The 18,971-nt window shown below is 37.5% G+C and overlaps 1 protein-coding gene across 1 annotated transcript in view; it reads right to left on the bottom strand.

Annotated features, from left to right (window-relative positions):
* The window catches only part of AFF2 (AF4/FMR2 family member 2), a 344,011-nt gene that overhangs the window by 82,337 nt on the left and 242,703 nt on the right, over positions 1-18,971 (bottom strand). Inside the window, exon 8 of the mRNA XM_015860794.2 lies at positions 13,042-13,093. Coding sequence (XP_015716280.2) covers positions 13,042-13,093 — 52 coding nt within the window. The remainder of the gene's footprint in view (positions 1-13,041; positions 13,094-18,971) is intronic.

The following is an 18,971-nucleotide window of genomic DNA, read 5'->3' on the forward strand; positions in this document are numbered from 1 at the left end:
CTGGGTTGGCTCCCAGAATGTGAAGGAAGATGCATTTGTTTCATTTGGATTACATTTTTCATCTAAAGGATACATTGTTGAAGGCATGATGGGAAACAACTATTTTAGTTGTCCAATACAGATGCTAAATAAAACACTTAAAACTCAGGAAGAGCTGAAGTTCAGATTCCACAAAAACATATTATGCACCCAAACCAATTATGATTTCTCAAAAAAAAACCCCAAAAAAAACAACAAAAAAACAAACAAACAAACTATAAATGAAATGGAATCCCTGTTTCATTAGTGAAATAGCGTGAGTTCTGCATCCTTCCAATGAAACTCTTCCAAATCTCCATTTTTAAGCTGTCAATATGCAGTCACAAAGTCAAAAAGCATGCTATTAAGAAATATTTCTAAGGAAGAAACTACATGTAACAAGATGCAAATGCTTCATTTAAAGTGAATTAATATATCACTAAAAAGTAGATTTCAGTTCTTCAGTCCTCTATTAAATGTCAAGTTTCAGCCCCACACTGTGAGGAATTAGAATTATTTTTGAAGTTTACAAAGAGTCTTTCATTATGGTGGAAAATTTTTTACTGTGTAGTGACACTTTCACTTGGTCCAGATACCAAATATCCAGACTATAAAAATTCTGAGTTCAGGTATGTGAAACATGCATCTAAATCTCAGACAGGCTTTTTTTCACTCTAAATTATTCAGAAGTCACTACAGAAAATGGATATCAAAATACAGACAAGGAAAATAAAACAGAGCTAAGAAGAAGAGCCAAGATTGTCTAGGATCAGAAGTAAATACTAATGCAGTCAATTCGAATATAAAGTGAAGCAGAAAATATTCAGGAGCGCATGTGTGTGATGATATAAGCTAAACTGTTTGCATGAAAGATTAAAGAAGATGAAGATATTTTAGAGAGTGACAACTGGCAATGTCCAAGTCATGGAATATTAAAGAGCATTTGAAGCATTTGATTTTTGACTACTTAGTGATGTTGATGTTTACTCTAAAACATAGTGGCTTCAGGAACAAGAAATTACGGAGGTACATATCTCAGACTTTTACATGGAAAATTTTTCATTTTTTCCACCTGTGCTAATGGGAGAAGGCAGTTTCCTAGCTCTTAAGAAAAGGCACACTGTGGGGAGACTGTTCTCCACACTTATACGGAGTTTTAGAAAAATAATCTAGTCTAGTACCAAATGTGGAGGTTGGTGGCCCTGCCTGCAGCAGTGGGGTTGGAGCTTGGTGATTCTTGAGGTCCCTTCCAACCCAAGCCATTCTGTGATATTGCAAGTTCTCAGATTAATCTACATACTAGCCTACTCCAGTGTTGGATAATGGAGCAACTGGTCATTTCCTATTTCAGATGCATTTGCCTCTAAGAGGGAACATGATAATTTTAAACACAGCACACAGTATAGCAGGAGTTCTATCTGAAGAAGAAATGCAGAATGCCTTTTGCTTCTATTTACCTTGTAGGTGCTGCTCATTCATTTTTCAAAGCATATTTGTTGAGATATCATGAGCATGCCCAGTGGCAGAATATAAAGAAAGGCAAAATCAAAGTGACATTGAGTAACTCTACACATCAAGCTTTGATGCAGAAACATATTGTTTGAAAATATTTGGTGTGCTGCAGGTCTGTCAATTAGAGCTAATTATATTTCTCTGATCAGGAAGAATGCAATCTTGTTTTAGGCAGGTTTCTTTGAATTGTATGACTTTTATATAACTTCATTATAGGAAAATACTTCTTCCAAATTACTTTTTTGCTGGGCTGCTCAGCTATTGACTCAAATTGTCTGCGTTGAGTAGTTCTTTCTGCTTTGATAATTAACTTTTGATCATTACTGAATTTAGCAGTTCTTGTCAGATGTGTTCATTGCCATCCTTCTCAACTATTTCAGTGTTCATCGCCTTTAATCTTTGAACAAAATGATCTCGTTGAACCCCCATCAGCTTTGCTACTCAGTTAATAATTCCTGTTTCTCATCTTCACGACTGAGCTTGATTTGTTTTAGACTTGATGCAAGCTTTTGATTATTAATTTAAGATATTTCAAAGACAAATATGTTATAAAAGTTATTTTCTATCTTAGATTCCTAGGCCTTTATAAGAAACTGGTTCTAACTTTACATTATTTCCTAAACTTACTGTATTAAAAGTACTATCTAGAAATAGAGTAGGTAGGATGTTCCTAAATCATGATAAATGCACACTGAAAAGGAGAAGATGCTGCAAAAGACTGGCATGAAATTGGATTGGTATAATGTAACACTCACTTTTGTTAATTTTGAGCTGGAAAATGTGCATTAAAATAATTTAGGATGATTAGAAAATGGAAGCCAAAATGAACTAGACAATCATTCCACTGTAATTCGTAATTTCGTTCCTTCTTTCTTTTTTTTTTTCTTTCTTTTTTTTTTTTTTTTCAAAATTATGACCTTTCCATTATTGTACCTCTGCTCTTTAGGACCTTATTTCAACAGTTGACTGCAGTAGTGAATAATAAAAAAAGATGATGAAGAACACATAAAAAGCAGTAAGATACAGAGGATCTTTCATCGGAGAGACTTTGCCTGGAGATGTTCTTCTATAATTGTGAAAGACTTCACAGACTTTCTACTTTATATGTTGCAGTACTCTTGATTTTAGCATGTCTTCATGACCACCAGTCACCAGACTGACTTTTGAAAAGAAAGAACCAGAAAAAGTACTCCAATCAGTACACATTTCCTACACCACAAAGGCCTGAGGAGAATAAAGTCACAAGAGACCAGCGCAAAAATATCAGTGTAAAATAATTGGAACTGTTGAAGGTTAATTAGATCTTCAGAAAAGTTTTAAAGGGGAAATGTCTGCTTTCCAAAGAAAACATTTTCCATTGCAGAGCTGAAAATCCAGTATTTGAAGTATTTGATTTTAAGGAAGTGAAGTTTGCCAATGTCAGTATTTTTTAAGAATGCCTCCTCACACTTGATTCAGAAGCACTGATAGACACCTAAGAAGGCAATTGCTGAGCCTTGAAGAGTCTCTTGGCTTGAGACAGATGGCACTTCAAGCCATTGAATCATGATGGCAGAAGGAGACAGGCCTCCATGCTTTAATGTTTTTTCCAGAGCTGCTGCAAAACTAATTTGCGTTCACCTCCTACATTCTAACCCGTTCTGCATTCCCAGATGAACAGCTAAGCAACTCAACACAAATTTATATTTCACAATGCTTTTCTTCTTTCCTGTGGGTAAAGAAGAGACACCTCACAGACTCAGCTCAACAATCCAATAAAAACAAAGACACTTTCCTGATTTTTATAATCCGTAGCAGACTGTAGATTATCACCTTTCTTGGAAGTTATACTATGCACTCTTATTTATACAGAATACTTCATCTATGATCCTGACTGCTCTGTACTGTGCTCTGATTCTGTAATGACATGTTTAATTCCATCTATGACTTCCTCTGCTTGCAGCAAACTAAACATCTAGATTTGTGCTGGGAAACAGAAAGCCTGAATGTGAGGACTGAGGATTAATATGTATTGATGTATGCATAAATGTGTGGCTTGTTCCTCTTTTTCTTTATTATTTTTTTCTTTTTTCTTTACTTCATTGGTTACACTCTCCTCTATTTGTCCCCTAATGTCAACAGAGGAGACTGTATTTCCTTCTCACTAATTGCATCTGACATGAAGTTAGCAACCTCGTATTTGAAATTCTGTGTGTGATATTCTAGGTCAACCCCACCTTGAGGACAAAAAGCCCAATAATATCATATCTAGGACCAAAAACAATGGTGAAGATACTTTTCTCATTATATTTTTAGAAAATGAGTACACTTCCTTCAGAAACCAAACACATAGGATGGTTCATTTGAGATTCATTTTTTTTAAATAACAAGTCACCATGCATATTATCTCTACAAATCAGTACTGTTCATTGGACTCTTGTTGTGTCTGAACTATGCAGAACTTCCCATGACTGTTTTCAGAAATGCAGTAATCTTTCTGGTTTTACCAAGAGACACTCAAGAATACTTAGGGTAAAACTTTACCATTAGGAAATTTAATTTCAGCTGGCACAGCATCGGCTGGGTAAAATGAAAAAGAGTTTAAGTGAGCAAGTCTAAAATAGTCTGTCTCTGGGTTAGGAGTTAACTGCATCCATGATGTAAGTGAACTGCTTTTAATTGAGCATCACCATAGAAATATGGCAACCCCTCCTACCTCATTTCCTTTACAGTTCATGCCCTTAGATTCTTTACAGTGGCAAATTTCTTTAAAACTCATTCCTCTAGGATTCCAATCTATCCTTAGTTTTGTCTGTACTCTTAATAAATGAAGAATTTCCTAGATTTGAGAAGCAAAATGGCTGAGTGAAAGAGTACTGGCACTGGTGGTGCTGGAAGGGTGTGTATTGATGCTGCTATTGTTCATTTGTTCATGCTGCTTGCTTTTTTCCCCATACAGGACTAAAGATTTTAAGGATTTTAATTTATCCTGAATATTAAAATTACCTTGAATATTAAATCAAATAAATAGAACTAAACACATAAAAATAACTCTTTGCTACCCTTGGTCTGGTTTACCATATTGCTCAGATGACTTTGCCAAGTAGCACAGCTCTGAAAACTACACATAATATATTTCCATGAAAAGTGGTAGCTTTGTAAAGCACACATGTTCTGTGGGAGAGAAGCTGGCCCAAGCTTGCAATGTCACAATGTGCTTCGAGCCTGCCCCTACATGTGAGTAGGAGGTCTGTTCTTGGAAGATTCATCCTGATGGTACAAAATGAAGTACCTCCAACCCCAACAAACCTTTCAGTGGCAGATGCATTCACCATAAGAAAAATTAGGGTGTTTAGATCTCATTACCATTTTCCTCCTGGAACTCCTCCAGAACAGATCAACTTTCAGTTCCTCTTCCCTTATTCTGGCTGACAAGTTAATTACTGGATTTATCATGCCCTTTTCATCACCTACTTCTATGCTTGTTCTGGCCACCTATGAGTCCCTCTGTCGATATATATGCAGCCCACCAGCCTTAAGTGAACACTAGCACTACATTTTACCAGTGTGAAATACTCCTAAGAATCCAGATTTTGAGGTTCACATACATAGTCGTCTGGGCTTTTACATTAAAGCAATGTTGCAGACGGCCAGTACAGAAAAGCCAGACAATTTCTTAACCAAAATGCTTTGCAAAACATGCGTAATAAAAATCACACTCCCCTTTTGAGGAGAAAAGGAAGATAAATGTTTCCTGTGTGGTTGGATTAGTGAGTGTTGAGCACCTAGACAACCCACAGATACCACAGACCTCAGATTTATTTTTATAGGACACTATGGTCAAGTCTGGCTTTTCTTTTAACAACAACAATATTGGTGTCAATCAATTATCTCAGCTGCTGCTGCCTTTGCTTACTGCCAAAACAATACAAGTCTTTTGCATAAGTGGCATATGTATGCCAGAGGACTTGGGGAAATGTATCTTTCTCCATGCTAATAATAAAGCCTTCTTTATAAAAACATATGTGCACAGGAATGCATGCACACACATAGTACGTGATCCATCCTTAGGATGGAAATCTGTATCTCCCTCTTCCTTCCCATTCCCAAAAAGCCATCAGCTCTCCAACGCATGGGCCTTATGGCTCTGCTCAGGAACAAATGGCCTTCCCACCTCTATTTAATTAGTGACAGTGGCACAAGGCCTATGTCTAAGCTTCTCCTTGAGGTGACTGATTTCCAGTGGCATGGCTGACATTTTGGCTGCTTTGGGCTGGTGACAAGAAAAACTAAACCTATTAAATGCAAATGCTTAAAAGAGCTCCGAGGGGCTTGCTTATTTGTGGAAATGTGAGGAGAGAAATTGTTGCAGCTGTATCTATCCATCTTTTCAGCATAGGCATTTCAGTCTTTGCTAGGGCTGCTCACCTTCCAGTATTTTCCTTTCTTTCATTATTTCTCTACTGTGGTTTCTGAGCCATTGAGATGCCAGTGCATGCCAGGCAACCCATGGGAAAGGCAGTTCAATGGGAGGGATGGGGTTTCTCCAGTTCCTCCATTGCTGATGCATGCAGCTGTCACCTCAGAGTCAAGGTAAGACCATGGCTGCAGTCTGCAGGGGCAACCTTCTTGTTGTTATCTATAGAACTGTACAGTCTACAGCAACCACTCCTCCTGAGGGCTGTACTCATCCCCATTCCCAGTGACAGATGACTTCTGCAATAACAACATGTGCAAAAACAGTTACACAAGATTCTTTGAGTCTGAAGAAGTGAAAAGCCTTTGATAACACTATACAGTTTAGTGGTGTGCCATGTTCTTTCCTCACAACTACACCAAGTTCACCTCAGATCTCAGAGCAGCTACAGAAAGCTTTTGCTGATAATGAACAAACATGATAGGAACCTATGTCACCGCTATGTGAATTAGTACCTTAGACATCAGCCATCAAATCCCTTATTTCCAAAGACTGGTCTAACAGAAGCTGGAGAATTAATTTTACATCGTTGATGATACACGGCTGTTTCTACTAGTGCTGTGCAGAATAAAATAATTTGAGTATCAATTAAAAGGGACTGAGGTAGCAAGGAGAGGCATATCATGAAAGGATTTTTCATAGTTACAGACTGAGAAGAATGACTGCATTACCCTAATAGCTTCTGTTTTCATTAATGGCTCAGTGAAAACATTTCCTTACAATTACAAAACATAACTGTAGATCTTAAACACTGGAAAGTGGGTTCTTTATCAAAACACACTGCTGTGGCTACAACAGATGCTGTATCACTCTGGGATTTAGACGAAACCTGGTGACAGCTAAACTGTTTACATTAAAGACTCTATCAAAGTTATTTTGCACCTAGTTTCATCCTAATCCATCTGATTTTTCTACAGCTTTGACAAGATGACCTCTCTCACTGTGTGTGCAGTATTGATGTCATTACTGAAGAGCTGTTCTTCAGCCTTTCTGCTGATAACAAAGTAAATGGAAATGCAGTGAAACCTTGGGGAGTAAACAGCTTGTTCAGGATCCAGCTAAAAAAACAGGATAAATGACCACAGGAAAGGATATCTATTGTTACTATGAAAGCGGTAGCCATATCATTTTAAAATATGTTTGAAGATGAAAGCATAGTGCATCTTTGCATGTCATAGATTTAAAAAAAAAACTGAAAATGTGCTTTGAAAGTTCAGTATGCATTATAACAATTCAAAGCTCAGCTGATCACCTTTTTAGATTGAGCTACAAAGTCAAACACTTTGTAGGTAATTACCTAGTAAATAATAAAAATGTTTGAGTAAAATACAGAAGACAGATCAAGGCCATGGATTATGTGTATGTCTTGTGTTTGTATTATCACAATAATGTCTCTGTAGTTGGTTATCAGAGGAGTTCAAATAGGGTGGCAATCATTAAATGAAGGGAGAAAAAAACAACACAGTAGAAAAGAAAAACACCTCATTTGTTTGCCAATAATACCATTTACATGAAAACAATGCAGTTAGTATCAAAGTTTCTTTAGTTTCTTTTTGCACACAGATAACTAGCAATGTGCTTTCAATTAAGAATGCATTTCAGGAGTAAAGAGGACTATTCCTTCAGCAGAAGAACAAAGAGGAGCTGGTTAAAGAAGACTGAGAACACTACACCTACTTGTAATATTGTATCCAGACAAAACTCATTTGGATTCCTTTGAGCTGGAAGCAAATTTGTGGTATACTGAGGTGTTTTAAAGAACAAGAACACAAATCCATGTTTTACCCAAGCTCTTCTAGCTGAACCAAGCTACTAATTGAAAACAATCACTAGTCTTTCTAATTTGAGTTAGTTTTTTAGCAGATTAACAAAGTCATTTAAAAATCACTATTCTTAGAGAAGAGCATCTGAAATACTCTGTGAACTAATGTTTCTACTGTGAACCTGTGTGTCACCTGTCTTGACATTATCTGTTGTGGGAAACGTAAAAGTATTGTGCAAGAGGACCTTTGAATAGTACGAGTGCAGTGTTCCTCTCAGCAGAGTTTAAGACCCAGCCAATGCTTAAAAGTAACAATACTTCTCAAATAATATATTAATATTTATAATACCCGGTATTATAAATACATGACATAAAAATCCATTGGGTTGGTCAGTATGCATATTAAAAACCATTCAGCAGGTCAAATTGTTGATATCTTAAAACTTTAAAGACAGCAATTTTAATAAAGCTGTCAGTACAATTTTCTTTGTAAAACATTTGCGACTGATTATGCTGCTTATATTGAAAAAGAAACACAAGGTCTATATCTTTAGATCTTTTATTGAACTGTGAGCACAGCATCAATAACTGCTTCTCAGCTGTAAATGAAAATTGATTCCAGATCTAACCTGTCATTTTCTGTGGGTCTTTAATCCCAAATCACCCACAGAGAAAGACATAAGAATCAGCATTTTGTCTAAGAGACAAAGCATGTATCATGTGGCCAGACCTAAAGTGCCTACACTGAAGATAGTGTGGGATGTGTTTACATGTGTTAGATATAGGTGAAAACTGCAGTATCTCCAAGCAGGGCATAAAAAATGATGATTGGAGGTTGGGTAACTTGTACTTTCCTTCATGATCTATAGCTGTGATCAATACAGTCCAAAGATTTACAGATCTGAAGTCAGAAGGGACCCTCAAGGATCATCTCATTGGACCTCCTGCATGTCACAGTCCAAGAACTTCTAATCCAAGCCCACAGCTGCCAGAGCATGCAATAATGGAGTATAAAAAGAGAGGAAAACCACAAAGTTTCCTCACAATGTGCAGCAGTTTGACACTAGGTAGTTTGGATTTTGGTCACCACTTGCTTGATGAAGCCTCTTAAGCCTTTTGGGGTGACATTGCAGAGAATAGCCTCTTTTTTTTCCTAGCAGAACCAAGAAGAATTAACACTTCCAAATCAAGAAGGGTTCTCCAGCACATAGCCCTCAGGAACCACTTCCACCCTGTTTGAAAATTGATGTTGAAAAGTGAACAGTGTGTTCAGTAACAAACCCACTAATGCCATCCAAGTAGTCTAAATAACTTTCACTAGCTTCAAACATTTAGTTCTCATTTTATCCAAAAAAATCAGGCTCAGCCTCAGTTATGTGACTGATCAGAGTGATCATGATCTAGGTTACACCTCAGAACTGGGGAGAAGAGAAAGGAGCAGTTTAACAACTGAAAAAGAAATTAAGTTCATGGGCTCCTAAATAAGTGTATTGCAGATTAGAAATATGTATGCTTGTTCACAGAAGAGAAAGAACAGGACATGAGAGTTTTGTTTATTGCAGACAAGCTTCTAACAGTCTTGCAACAAGACAGATGGACTACTGGTAGTCTCAGAAGACAGGCTGATAGATCACTCTCCACATACCATAGACAGTGATTGAAAGCTGATATTGAGGTACCTTTATGGAACACTGCCACTACTGCCCCAACATGTAAGTATCAAAGGGTCCCAAGCAGTTCTCAAGGGACAGATACAAGCCTAGACCCTAGGACTCCCTACTGCTGTTCTCAAAGAATTTCATCTTCCTTGAAATACTAGTCAAGGGATTATGTATTTATACGCTGTATTTTTATAAATAAAAAGAACTGAATGCTAGCTTGTGCTTCACATTAGCTACAAGCCTAAAGCAGAGAGAAAACAGAAAGACTGCAATAATTCTTTAAAACAATGTTACAATGATTTTGAGTTTCAGTCTTTCTATCCCTGTCAGAACATACATGTGTGTACAGGTGAGCTACAATAGTCCCTTGCATGCAAAATCTCTATGTTAATAAAAGCATATTTTTGTTAAATCCACAACTGAAAATTCAACACCTTAATATTTATATATTGTAATCACCTTGATCTGTCCCCCATGAATGGATGTTCTACATATTTTTTGTAAACAATATTTTGCAGACAAAAACACTGCTGTTACTTTGTTGATGTTCACGCGTTCAACCAATGTGATAGATCAACCTTCTTTCCACACTGGATAATCAATTAATACACCAATGTTATAATTAGAAAACATAGAGTTAGGCTAACAAGTTGTTATGTTAGAGAAGAATGGATGGAGCATACCCTTATCCTGGGCTCACTGAAAGTCTCCACAAGAAGCAACCTCCAAAAGAGATACTTCCCCAGTGGTAGTCAGTTCTTAAATGGGGTCTAAGAGGGGTGCAGCTGAGCTCCACCCCTTCTGGCAGCACAGGAGAACTGCCTTCACCTGTGCTCCTAGGGCTGACATTGCTCGCCTCAGGTGGTCAATCAGAGGTTCAGGCTGTAATTTGGCAGTTCCCATACAGACACCCAGTCTCCTTTCTTTCATTCAGAGAGTGATGGTAGAAGTTGCTGAAGTGTGAAGGAACTGCTAGTGTAATGCTTGAGTGATGCAGCAGAGCCATGCTGCTCAGCTTTGCATGGCCTTACTCTGGGATGCAGTGTGACAAGAATCTAAAGGACAGACACCTACAGTCACGTTTCCAGGAAATCTAAAAACCCATGGAATTCTTTCCCATAATGTATATCACGTTGCTTACATTTTCTATTTGTAATGCACATAAAAATGATGCACCCATGCATTTGTGGGCTACATAGGAAAGGTGAATTATTCTTGTTAAGTGCAGGAAATTGAAGAAACATGACCAGTATGCTTACTGTCCAGACAGTTCATTTATTTTTTACATGATTGGATCCATTCGTGTTTTGAATCTCTAAATATAGATACTATACTCTGCATCTTTGGAAGATACTTAGGAGATATAAGGAGATATTAATCAACGCTTATCACCCAGTGTGAAATGAAACTCATACTGCCTAAAGGAGAAAAAAAACCAAAAAACAAAAAACCACAACGTTTTCCATGTACTATAAAATTTTTAGAGCTTTCCTTACTACAGCTCTCTTGTTCTCAGCATACACTGTCAAACATATTCCTGTAAAGTCTTGTAAAGTTTTGGTGCAGTTTGAGGCTTCTTACAGCTTGGGCACACCTTCACACCTAAGCTGTGGCCTCTGACCTGTGAGCAAGGTAAATACTGCTCACCCAGCAAGACCGTGCCTTTGGGTAAAGAACATGCACTGACAGTACAACAGCAGTGCTTTTAGAGCTGCCAATTCCATGTTATGTGGTGGAGACAATACATGACCTGAGAGTTTTTGAGAAACTAATGAATATGTTAAATTATTAACTTATGAAACAACACATGTCCAATATTAATAATTAAATAAGAAAATCTATTGTTTGCTTAATAGAAAAAAGCTTGTCTTCACAAGTGCAAACACTTGTTGGTAGGTTGAAATATCATTGTTAACAACAACCAAGTTTGACTTTCTAAGTGGTACAAGTGCATATCTTGTGTAACACATGCAGATTTTCATTTGTTTGAGTGTGTATGGCAGGCATGAGAGGCAGAGCTGGCACTGCTCTGTGCCCTCTTTTTTACCATGTTTTGTTGTCTCCTACACAGTCCACATCCAACCTATGCATGATCAACTAAACAAAAAATGTTGCTAAAAATCGCATAGTAATGCTAAAAGTGTGTGACCTTCCTTGTGGGGCCACATTACTGGCTATCCAGGGCTGCATGCAGCCTGTGGGCCATGGGTTGAACACATATGCCCTAAAGGATGGATTAGGTGGGTTGAAGTAGAGCATACGGGTAGGTTAAAAGTAAATCAGAAGGAAAGAAATATCCACTTACATTTAACATTTCCCTGCTGAGCAGATCATATTAGGCATTACTACAGATATTTACACATTTCAGTCTATAGTAGGGCTGCTCCAAAAGTAATGACTCCTATTTTATTATGTTGGCCCACAGTGTCAGATAGATGTTGGCAGGATGGCAGTAGAGACTGAATCTCAGTGCCAATACTTTGTTATATTTTGTCACTGTGTGACAGATGACAGCAGAGGGGTAGTCTGACAGAATAGTGTCTAACATGGAAATGCAAATGAAGTAAAGGTGTGACATTGATGACAGTAAGAGCGGGACAACTCCACTGGTGCAGGTGTTTGTGAACATGGCCTGTAGGCTCTTGTTCATCTCTAGCAAAAATGCTTAGCTAATGGTGGTGACTATGTTGAAAAATAGTTTTTTTGTGGCTGAGAACTTGTTCTATCAAACACTGTTATTGTGCTCTTTGTATCTATTGTACTTTCCATGGAAATATATAGGAGGTATTATTTTGAAAGCAACCTCTGGTTGAATTTAACCCAAAGACTCAATGTTTTTAATAGGAATGTTGAGAATATAAATTTCACCAGCCTTTTTTTTTTTTTTTTTTATTACTCATATATATTTGTAGAGTGGGAAGAACAGAGAATTACATCAGACAGTTTTCTGAAAATTTTTCTTCATTAATGTTCAAAGACTTTCAGTTTTGATTTAAATCTACACACTGAAGATTTTACCTCTCACAAATGGGAATTGCTGAATTACTTTCTATGGGACTCCAGCCCTTTCTCACTTACTGGAACAAAACTTAAAGACTCAAACTTCATGTGTGCAATCCTACAAATGAGTTGCGAAGTGCAGAATAACTCTACAGTCATGATAGTGGCCTGATATGGTCACTTGACACCCACTTCCAAACAGGTCATCAATTTCAGAAATTGAGTGTGAAACAAGTGGAAGTTGTTCCACAGTTAATTTGGTACAATGGATAGGAACCCAGACAATGTTAGCTATTCCCAGATGATGACGTGTGTTCTCTTACCACACAGTTAGCATTCATTGTTTTGGTTTAATCTATTTCATAGTTAATTAAGCAAAACAGCCAAAATGTATTCTTATTTAAGAAGGTGTTTCCTCCCACCTGAGCAGACTTAGAAATGACTGTAAAAGATTCAGAAATGGCTTTATGTGCAGGTAAAATCTAAGATAATGGATTCTGCAGCACCTCAAAATGCTTTTGATGCAAATATAGTAAATATCATACAGACACATTCAAGTGACAAATAAATAAATAAATAAATAAATCAACCTTTGTCAGATTACATGATCAATGTACCAAGATGTATTTTACCTGTTCATTGTCATCTTCATCACTGCTGAGTTTCAGATCATCCTCAAGCATCCTGAAAAAAACAACACCCAAGAGACAGAATTACATTCAATGAATTAAAGTTGTATAAAAAGGGCTGAACCACTCTTTCAGTTCAATAACAGCAGATTCAGACCCGTGCTAAGGAAACTGATGAATACTCTGTGTATGTATGTTATTAGTTCTGTGAGATGGTAGGTAAGAACAAATGACTTTCAGACTTGTCCATTATGAGGTTTGGCAGTCAGCTCCTTCTTCACGTTCTCTTTTATTTGCAGATTATCTCATGGTGATTAGTCCATACAAACTAATGTGTATTTCTATGGCAGAAAGGAAAAGTGGAATTCAATTCTGAGACTGTTAAAAAGAGACAACATGGTGCACCACCGTGTTTCATTCTGGATCTAGGGTATTACTGATCTTTTTTTGAGGTTTGTACCAATCCCACCTCACCTAACTAACTGACAGTAAAGAATGAGGTATAGAAAGGATAGGAGTTTTTCTCAGGTTAGATGTGTCCTCCAACCTGTTTATTTTTCTTCTTATTCTTGTTATTTAATTTTTTTTTCTATAGATATATCTAATGTTACTGCTCCCTGACCTTGGTTCAGGTCAGGCAGTCCCAAAGTCACCTTCCTTTCCCTTATCAGAAGAAAGAGGTGAATGAAGGTGAATAATGCATACTGTTGTATTAACACTTGTCTCATGTAACTTTTTATTTTTTTTAAATGCAAAATTTGTATCTTTCAAAACACAAAAATGGGGCAAAAAGTCATTATTGCTGTTGTCTTTGCAGAGAACATCTCTGATTTCATGGTCTGTCTACCTAGAAGGACATGAATAACAGTGACCAAATACTATTCCCTACAGCTTCCCACACATTTACACTTTTATTAGGTGGTACTTCTCAGAGCCAATATTCCTCTGGGCATACTTCATAGAATCACTGAATCACAGAATGGCTTGAGTTGGAAGGTAACTCAATGATCATCAAGTTCCAACTTCCCCTGCCACAGGCAGGGCCACCACCCTCCAGATTTGGTATTAGACAACGTTGCACAGAGCCCCATCCAACCTGGTCTTGAACACTTCCAGGGAAGGAGCATCCACAGCCTCTCTGGGCAGCCTGTTCCAACACCTCACCTCATTTATTGCAGGATGACATACAAATGAATTAGCATGTTATCCAATCTGCTGTGATACCCACTGACACTGCTGAGCCTTTTTTCCCCCACTCTGATCTGTTTTACTCACTGCAGGAGAATGACAAATTGCAATTTCCACTTCCCTCCTGCTTTGATGGAGACTGAAACCTATGATTTATTTTTTTTATCATTAGCCTTTAAATAACTGTAGCAACAAATGTTTGGTCCTGTTATTGTTTTGCTGTTTGAGAACTACTTGTGGAAGCTTCGTGGCATATGGAATTTTAAAGATGTGACAGTAATCCCAATGGGAAACTATAAGTTTGACGCCCTGCCTGTGCTGTTAAAAAAAGAAAGTGCGAGGAGATCCTTACTGGTTTGTAAGTCATCTGTCTTTAAGTGACCTCTGTTGTCGGGCAGCTCGGTGGTTACAAAGTATCTGGACACATAACTACTAGTCATTAACCTCCTGATAAATGGCAGATGCCTCCCTGTAATATGTGAACCCATAAAAGTAAGACTGTAGTGTGGATAAGGAATCTTTTAAAAGTAAGAATTCTTCAGGAAATATTAATCTTTAGAGGCCTGGATTTTGGTGATGAACAGGAACTTTTTATGTTGTTTATCTAGCAGACACATTCATTTGTTTCCCCAGTGCCATCACTTGCAGCGCCACGCTCAGCATACCTCTGTGCCTCGCTTGATCCACAGCCCCAGATTGTTATCTGCAAGTCTCATTACACACCAGAAGGACAATACCCCCAGGAAACTGAGACCATCTTAATATAGGGCTATATCACCCTGACTCTTAACTCTAATTTGGTCCTACACTCTTTTAAATCTACATCTTACTTTCATGTGTAAATTATCTACTGCTTTAAAGCAGCACTGCTATAGATAATGTACTCTATTATTATTTTTAATGCAGATCTAACAGGACATAATGCAAATGATCTTTTCATGAATGAAGCCCAAAGGGTTTGTTTTGTTTTTATTTTAATCTTTCCAGCCATCTTATTTTTTTTATCTGTTAGGCATTAAATTCATTTTTTTTACATATTCTAGTAGAAGTAAACCAAAAAGGACAAAGGAAATTCCACATTAGATAAATGGAAAGAACAAGGGAAAACAAAACAAAACAGCATAAAAAAGATATATGAATACACTTACTAAACCAGCCAGCAGTCATCTGAGATGGGTGATTAATAACTGTCCTTATATAGCCTACTCTGCAGACCCTTTCTGAGAAGCACAGCAAGCACAAGACATGTTTATTGAATATTGAAAAATATAAAATGGATATAAAACATGATTAGTAGGAAAGACAACTTTTAGAGTTGATTTCAGATAAACTAAATTTGTAGGACTTATGAGTTCCCTTCAAGAGACTAATGGATGTTTAGGCGACTACAGAGAGGAAAAAAATTGGTTTTCGGTATTTCTTTAGCAGTTCGAAGCTTATCATTTGGAGCATATAATTCTTCTTAGCCAGTTCTGCTAAACAAAGAATATGTCATCTCATTCAGTTACAAAACTCAAAGGTTAAACAACTAAACCACACAGCTTCTAAAATGCATCACATTCTTCAGGCAGATGGAATAATTAAGGAGAAACTGAGTAGAGTATCAACAAAAAATATATTATGGTAGGGAGAGAAGTGAAGGGATAAATTAAAAATACACAGTATGTTGAAATGGAAGTAGGATGTGGAAAAGTTCAAATAACCTTCTCTCAGAGGTGGCTGACTACAAGATGCAATATTTTACTGAAAGCAGAGGACTTCCTCTATTTTAAACCATGTTTAATATTCTGAAGGCCTCAGCTTGTACCATTTAGTGTTTCTATTAACTCTCATTTATAAGCAAATAGCATCTGATGACACTCAAAACCCAATAAGGTCTTTTTAAGATTGCCAGCAACCATAACCCCAAGGTGACTATTTCACCATCATTCACAGAGGTAACCCAGTTCAGCTTCAAACACTGAGACAGAAGAGCTCTGTATGTTCTCTCAAACATTATCTGTCAGTTTTGAACATGAAATTAGGCATTCATCAGTGAGAGATTCTCATAAATACACCCATTATCTATTCTGCTCTATGTACCTGTTGACCTCAAAAGACACCCAGAATGGAGATTACAGTGTACATGTTATTAAGATTAGGCCAGCTATTAATAAAGGCCAATTTGCTGGATATATTAAAATTACAACGAATAGCCTCAATGAGGGCAAATCAAAGAGAAAACAATCTATATCAAAAAGCTATTTCCAGAGGTGTTATAAACTCATTTTATTTCCTATTCTTCTCTGACCCAGTTGACATTAATATTGAATATACATGTACTTGTTTGTCTTTTCATCCACAGCTAATGCAAAACACCACTTTAGGGGAAGAGTGGGATTAAGTAGGATTTTTGATTTCATTATTAGAACGATGCCATTTACTCTAACAGACAAAGTTGTGTCAGCATATTTATTATAATCTACAATTTTCAGAGGTTAATAGTTTGGAATGTTAAATTCCTGCAGAGCAGAAACATTGTGACAAAGCAACACACTTAGCTGTGGTGTAAGTAGGGGCAATCTCAAAGACTAACTATAATACCCACTTTCCCCAGGGATGAGTAGACTCGCAAAGCAGATTTCTTCTTACAGATTTAACTAGACAAATGTCTGAATGAGGGCTTTATTAGGATGATGTCTATAAGAGTCTTAGTAGAGACTGTAACGACAAAATATTATTATTAGGAGCTTGCGCTGGACATCAGAACATGATGAAATATTTCAATATCAAAATAAACTCTTTAAGATCACTTTATTATGATTTTGGTCCAGCAAGTTAAATTATCTTCTCTCTTTGTCTGCACATGTATTTTTCAAAAATATCATTTTTTATTAATCAGACACCCCTCTGTGTCTATTAGCAGGCAATATTAGAAGATAATGCACACGTCATCAAAGCTTCTGTTTCTCAGCAGGAAAGTGTGTTTTACACCTTTTTTTTTTCTTTTCTCTGTGTTCAACATGAGTGGTCACACAGTCCCTCCAACCACTCCAAATGGTTTACAGCAGCTAAAATCCAAGTCTAGGCACCTGTCTGAACTGCTCTAAGAAGCTGTGAGCAGAAGGAGGACGAAGCTGAAGAGCAAGATGACATAGGACGTGATGGGACGCCTGAATCAATGATAAGGGCTTTCCAAGCCATCACTACAGGAAGGAACTACAGCTGCAGAACTGTAAAATTAGCCTGGGGTCTGGCTATGTAGCTTCCTGGGGTGCCACTAAGGATGGCTGCATACACACAGAAACAGTGTGCATCTTTAGTGCACACCAGACCTGCTGTTTTGGGATCCTTTCATTACTAAGACAGGATTTGACAATGAGATGTGAGATAATCACCTACCTGAAAAATAACTGTACACCACATCACAGTATGCCATAATTTCAGGTACTTTTACAGAGCATTAGAACTTTTGAGGGAGTATTTTCTCAATTGTTATTTTATTAAACGTGTATCTTATTTAAAAGCTTTTAACAAGTGAATAAAGTCTGGATTGCCAGCAACCATCCAATAACATTACTCAATTCTTCCTGCTTGGGATGTGTAGGGCTGTGTTGGAAGTACGGTGCATATAATAAGATGTTGTAGGTTTCGTGTGACAATATCAAGAAGGAGGTGCTTAAAATATTTTCTAAATGGAATCCAGGTTCTGCACTTCTAATTGGCTCTCTGATCAGTTCACCACTGTGCTGGAGCTCCACGGACATGTAAAAAAGCCTTGTGAGAATGGAAAGGAAGGGCAAAGGGTATTGCAAGCCGACAGCAAAGGGAATACTATGAATACTGTTCAGTTCCCTAATCCTGAGCTGCCTAGAAAATTAACTTGATCATGTCAAACCACAATTGCACAAAATGGATCTCACATTTGGGTTGTATTACAACAAACGCAAACATCACTTCTACAAGGAGGACTGTCAATGGTGACACATAGAAGCACATGCCTTTTCTGCCGGATTTGTCTCTGGTAAAATCATACAGTCATAGAATGGCTGGGTTGAAAAGGACCACAACGATCACATATTTTCAACTCCCCTGCTATGTGCAGGGTCGCCAGCCATCAGATCAGGCTGCCATAGCCACATCCAGCCTGGCCATGAATGCCTGCAGCAATGGGGCATCCACAACCTCCTTGGGCAATCTGTTCCAGTGTGTCACCATCCTCTGAGTGGAAAATGTCCTCCTACTATCTAAGCTAAACCTCCTCTGTCTCAGTTTAAAACCATTCTCCCTTGCAATTATAAAGGTTTTGTTTTCCAAAATACTTTTTTAATATTTTTTTTTCTAGTTCTTGCAACCTCACTGAGTAAACCATGGGTAGTTGGCTGTACTGCTTCAATTTGGCTTTAGAGAAAAGGTAAGGATGAAATTAAGCCTAGTGACACAAAAGGCACAGCAAAGTACTGATCAGGAGAAGCAGTGGTAAGTACAGAAAGCATACAGATGACACTGGGGCTTTCCAGGGAAAGAAGTTCCTTCTTGCTTTAGCCTCCTTTTGATACAAATGGACACTTTAAAATGAAGGTTTGTGTGACTCAGATTACAGATGTGCCACAACTGGTAATTTTGTTCATTAAATAGAAAAAGCAGCCTGTTATAGAAAATTTCACTTATGTTACTTAATAAGCCTTAAATCCAGAACAGACAGGAATCAAACACATTTTTTTGTGGTGAGAAAAGAAGTGCTTTACCAGCTTGAGCAATGAATG

Source organism: Coturnix japonica, chromosome 4 (assembly GCF_001577835.2).
Source record: "Coturnix japonica isolate 7356 chromosome 4, Coturnix japonica 2.1, whole genome shotgun sequence".
NCBI classification, from domain to species: Eukaryota; Metazoa; Chordata; class Aves; order Galliformes; family Phasianidae; genus Coturnix; species Coturnix japonica.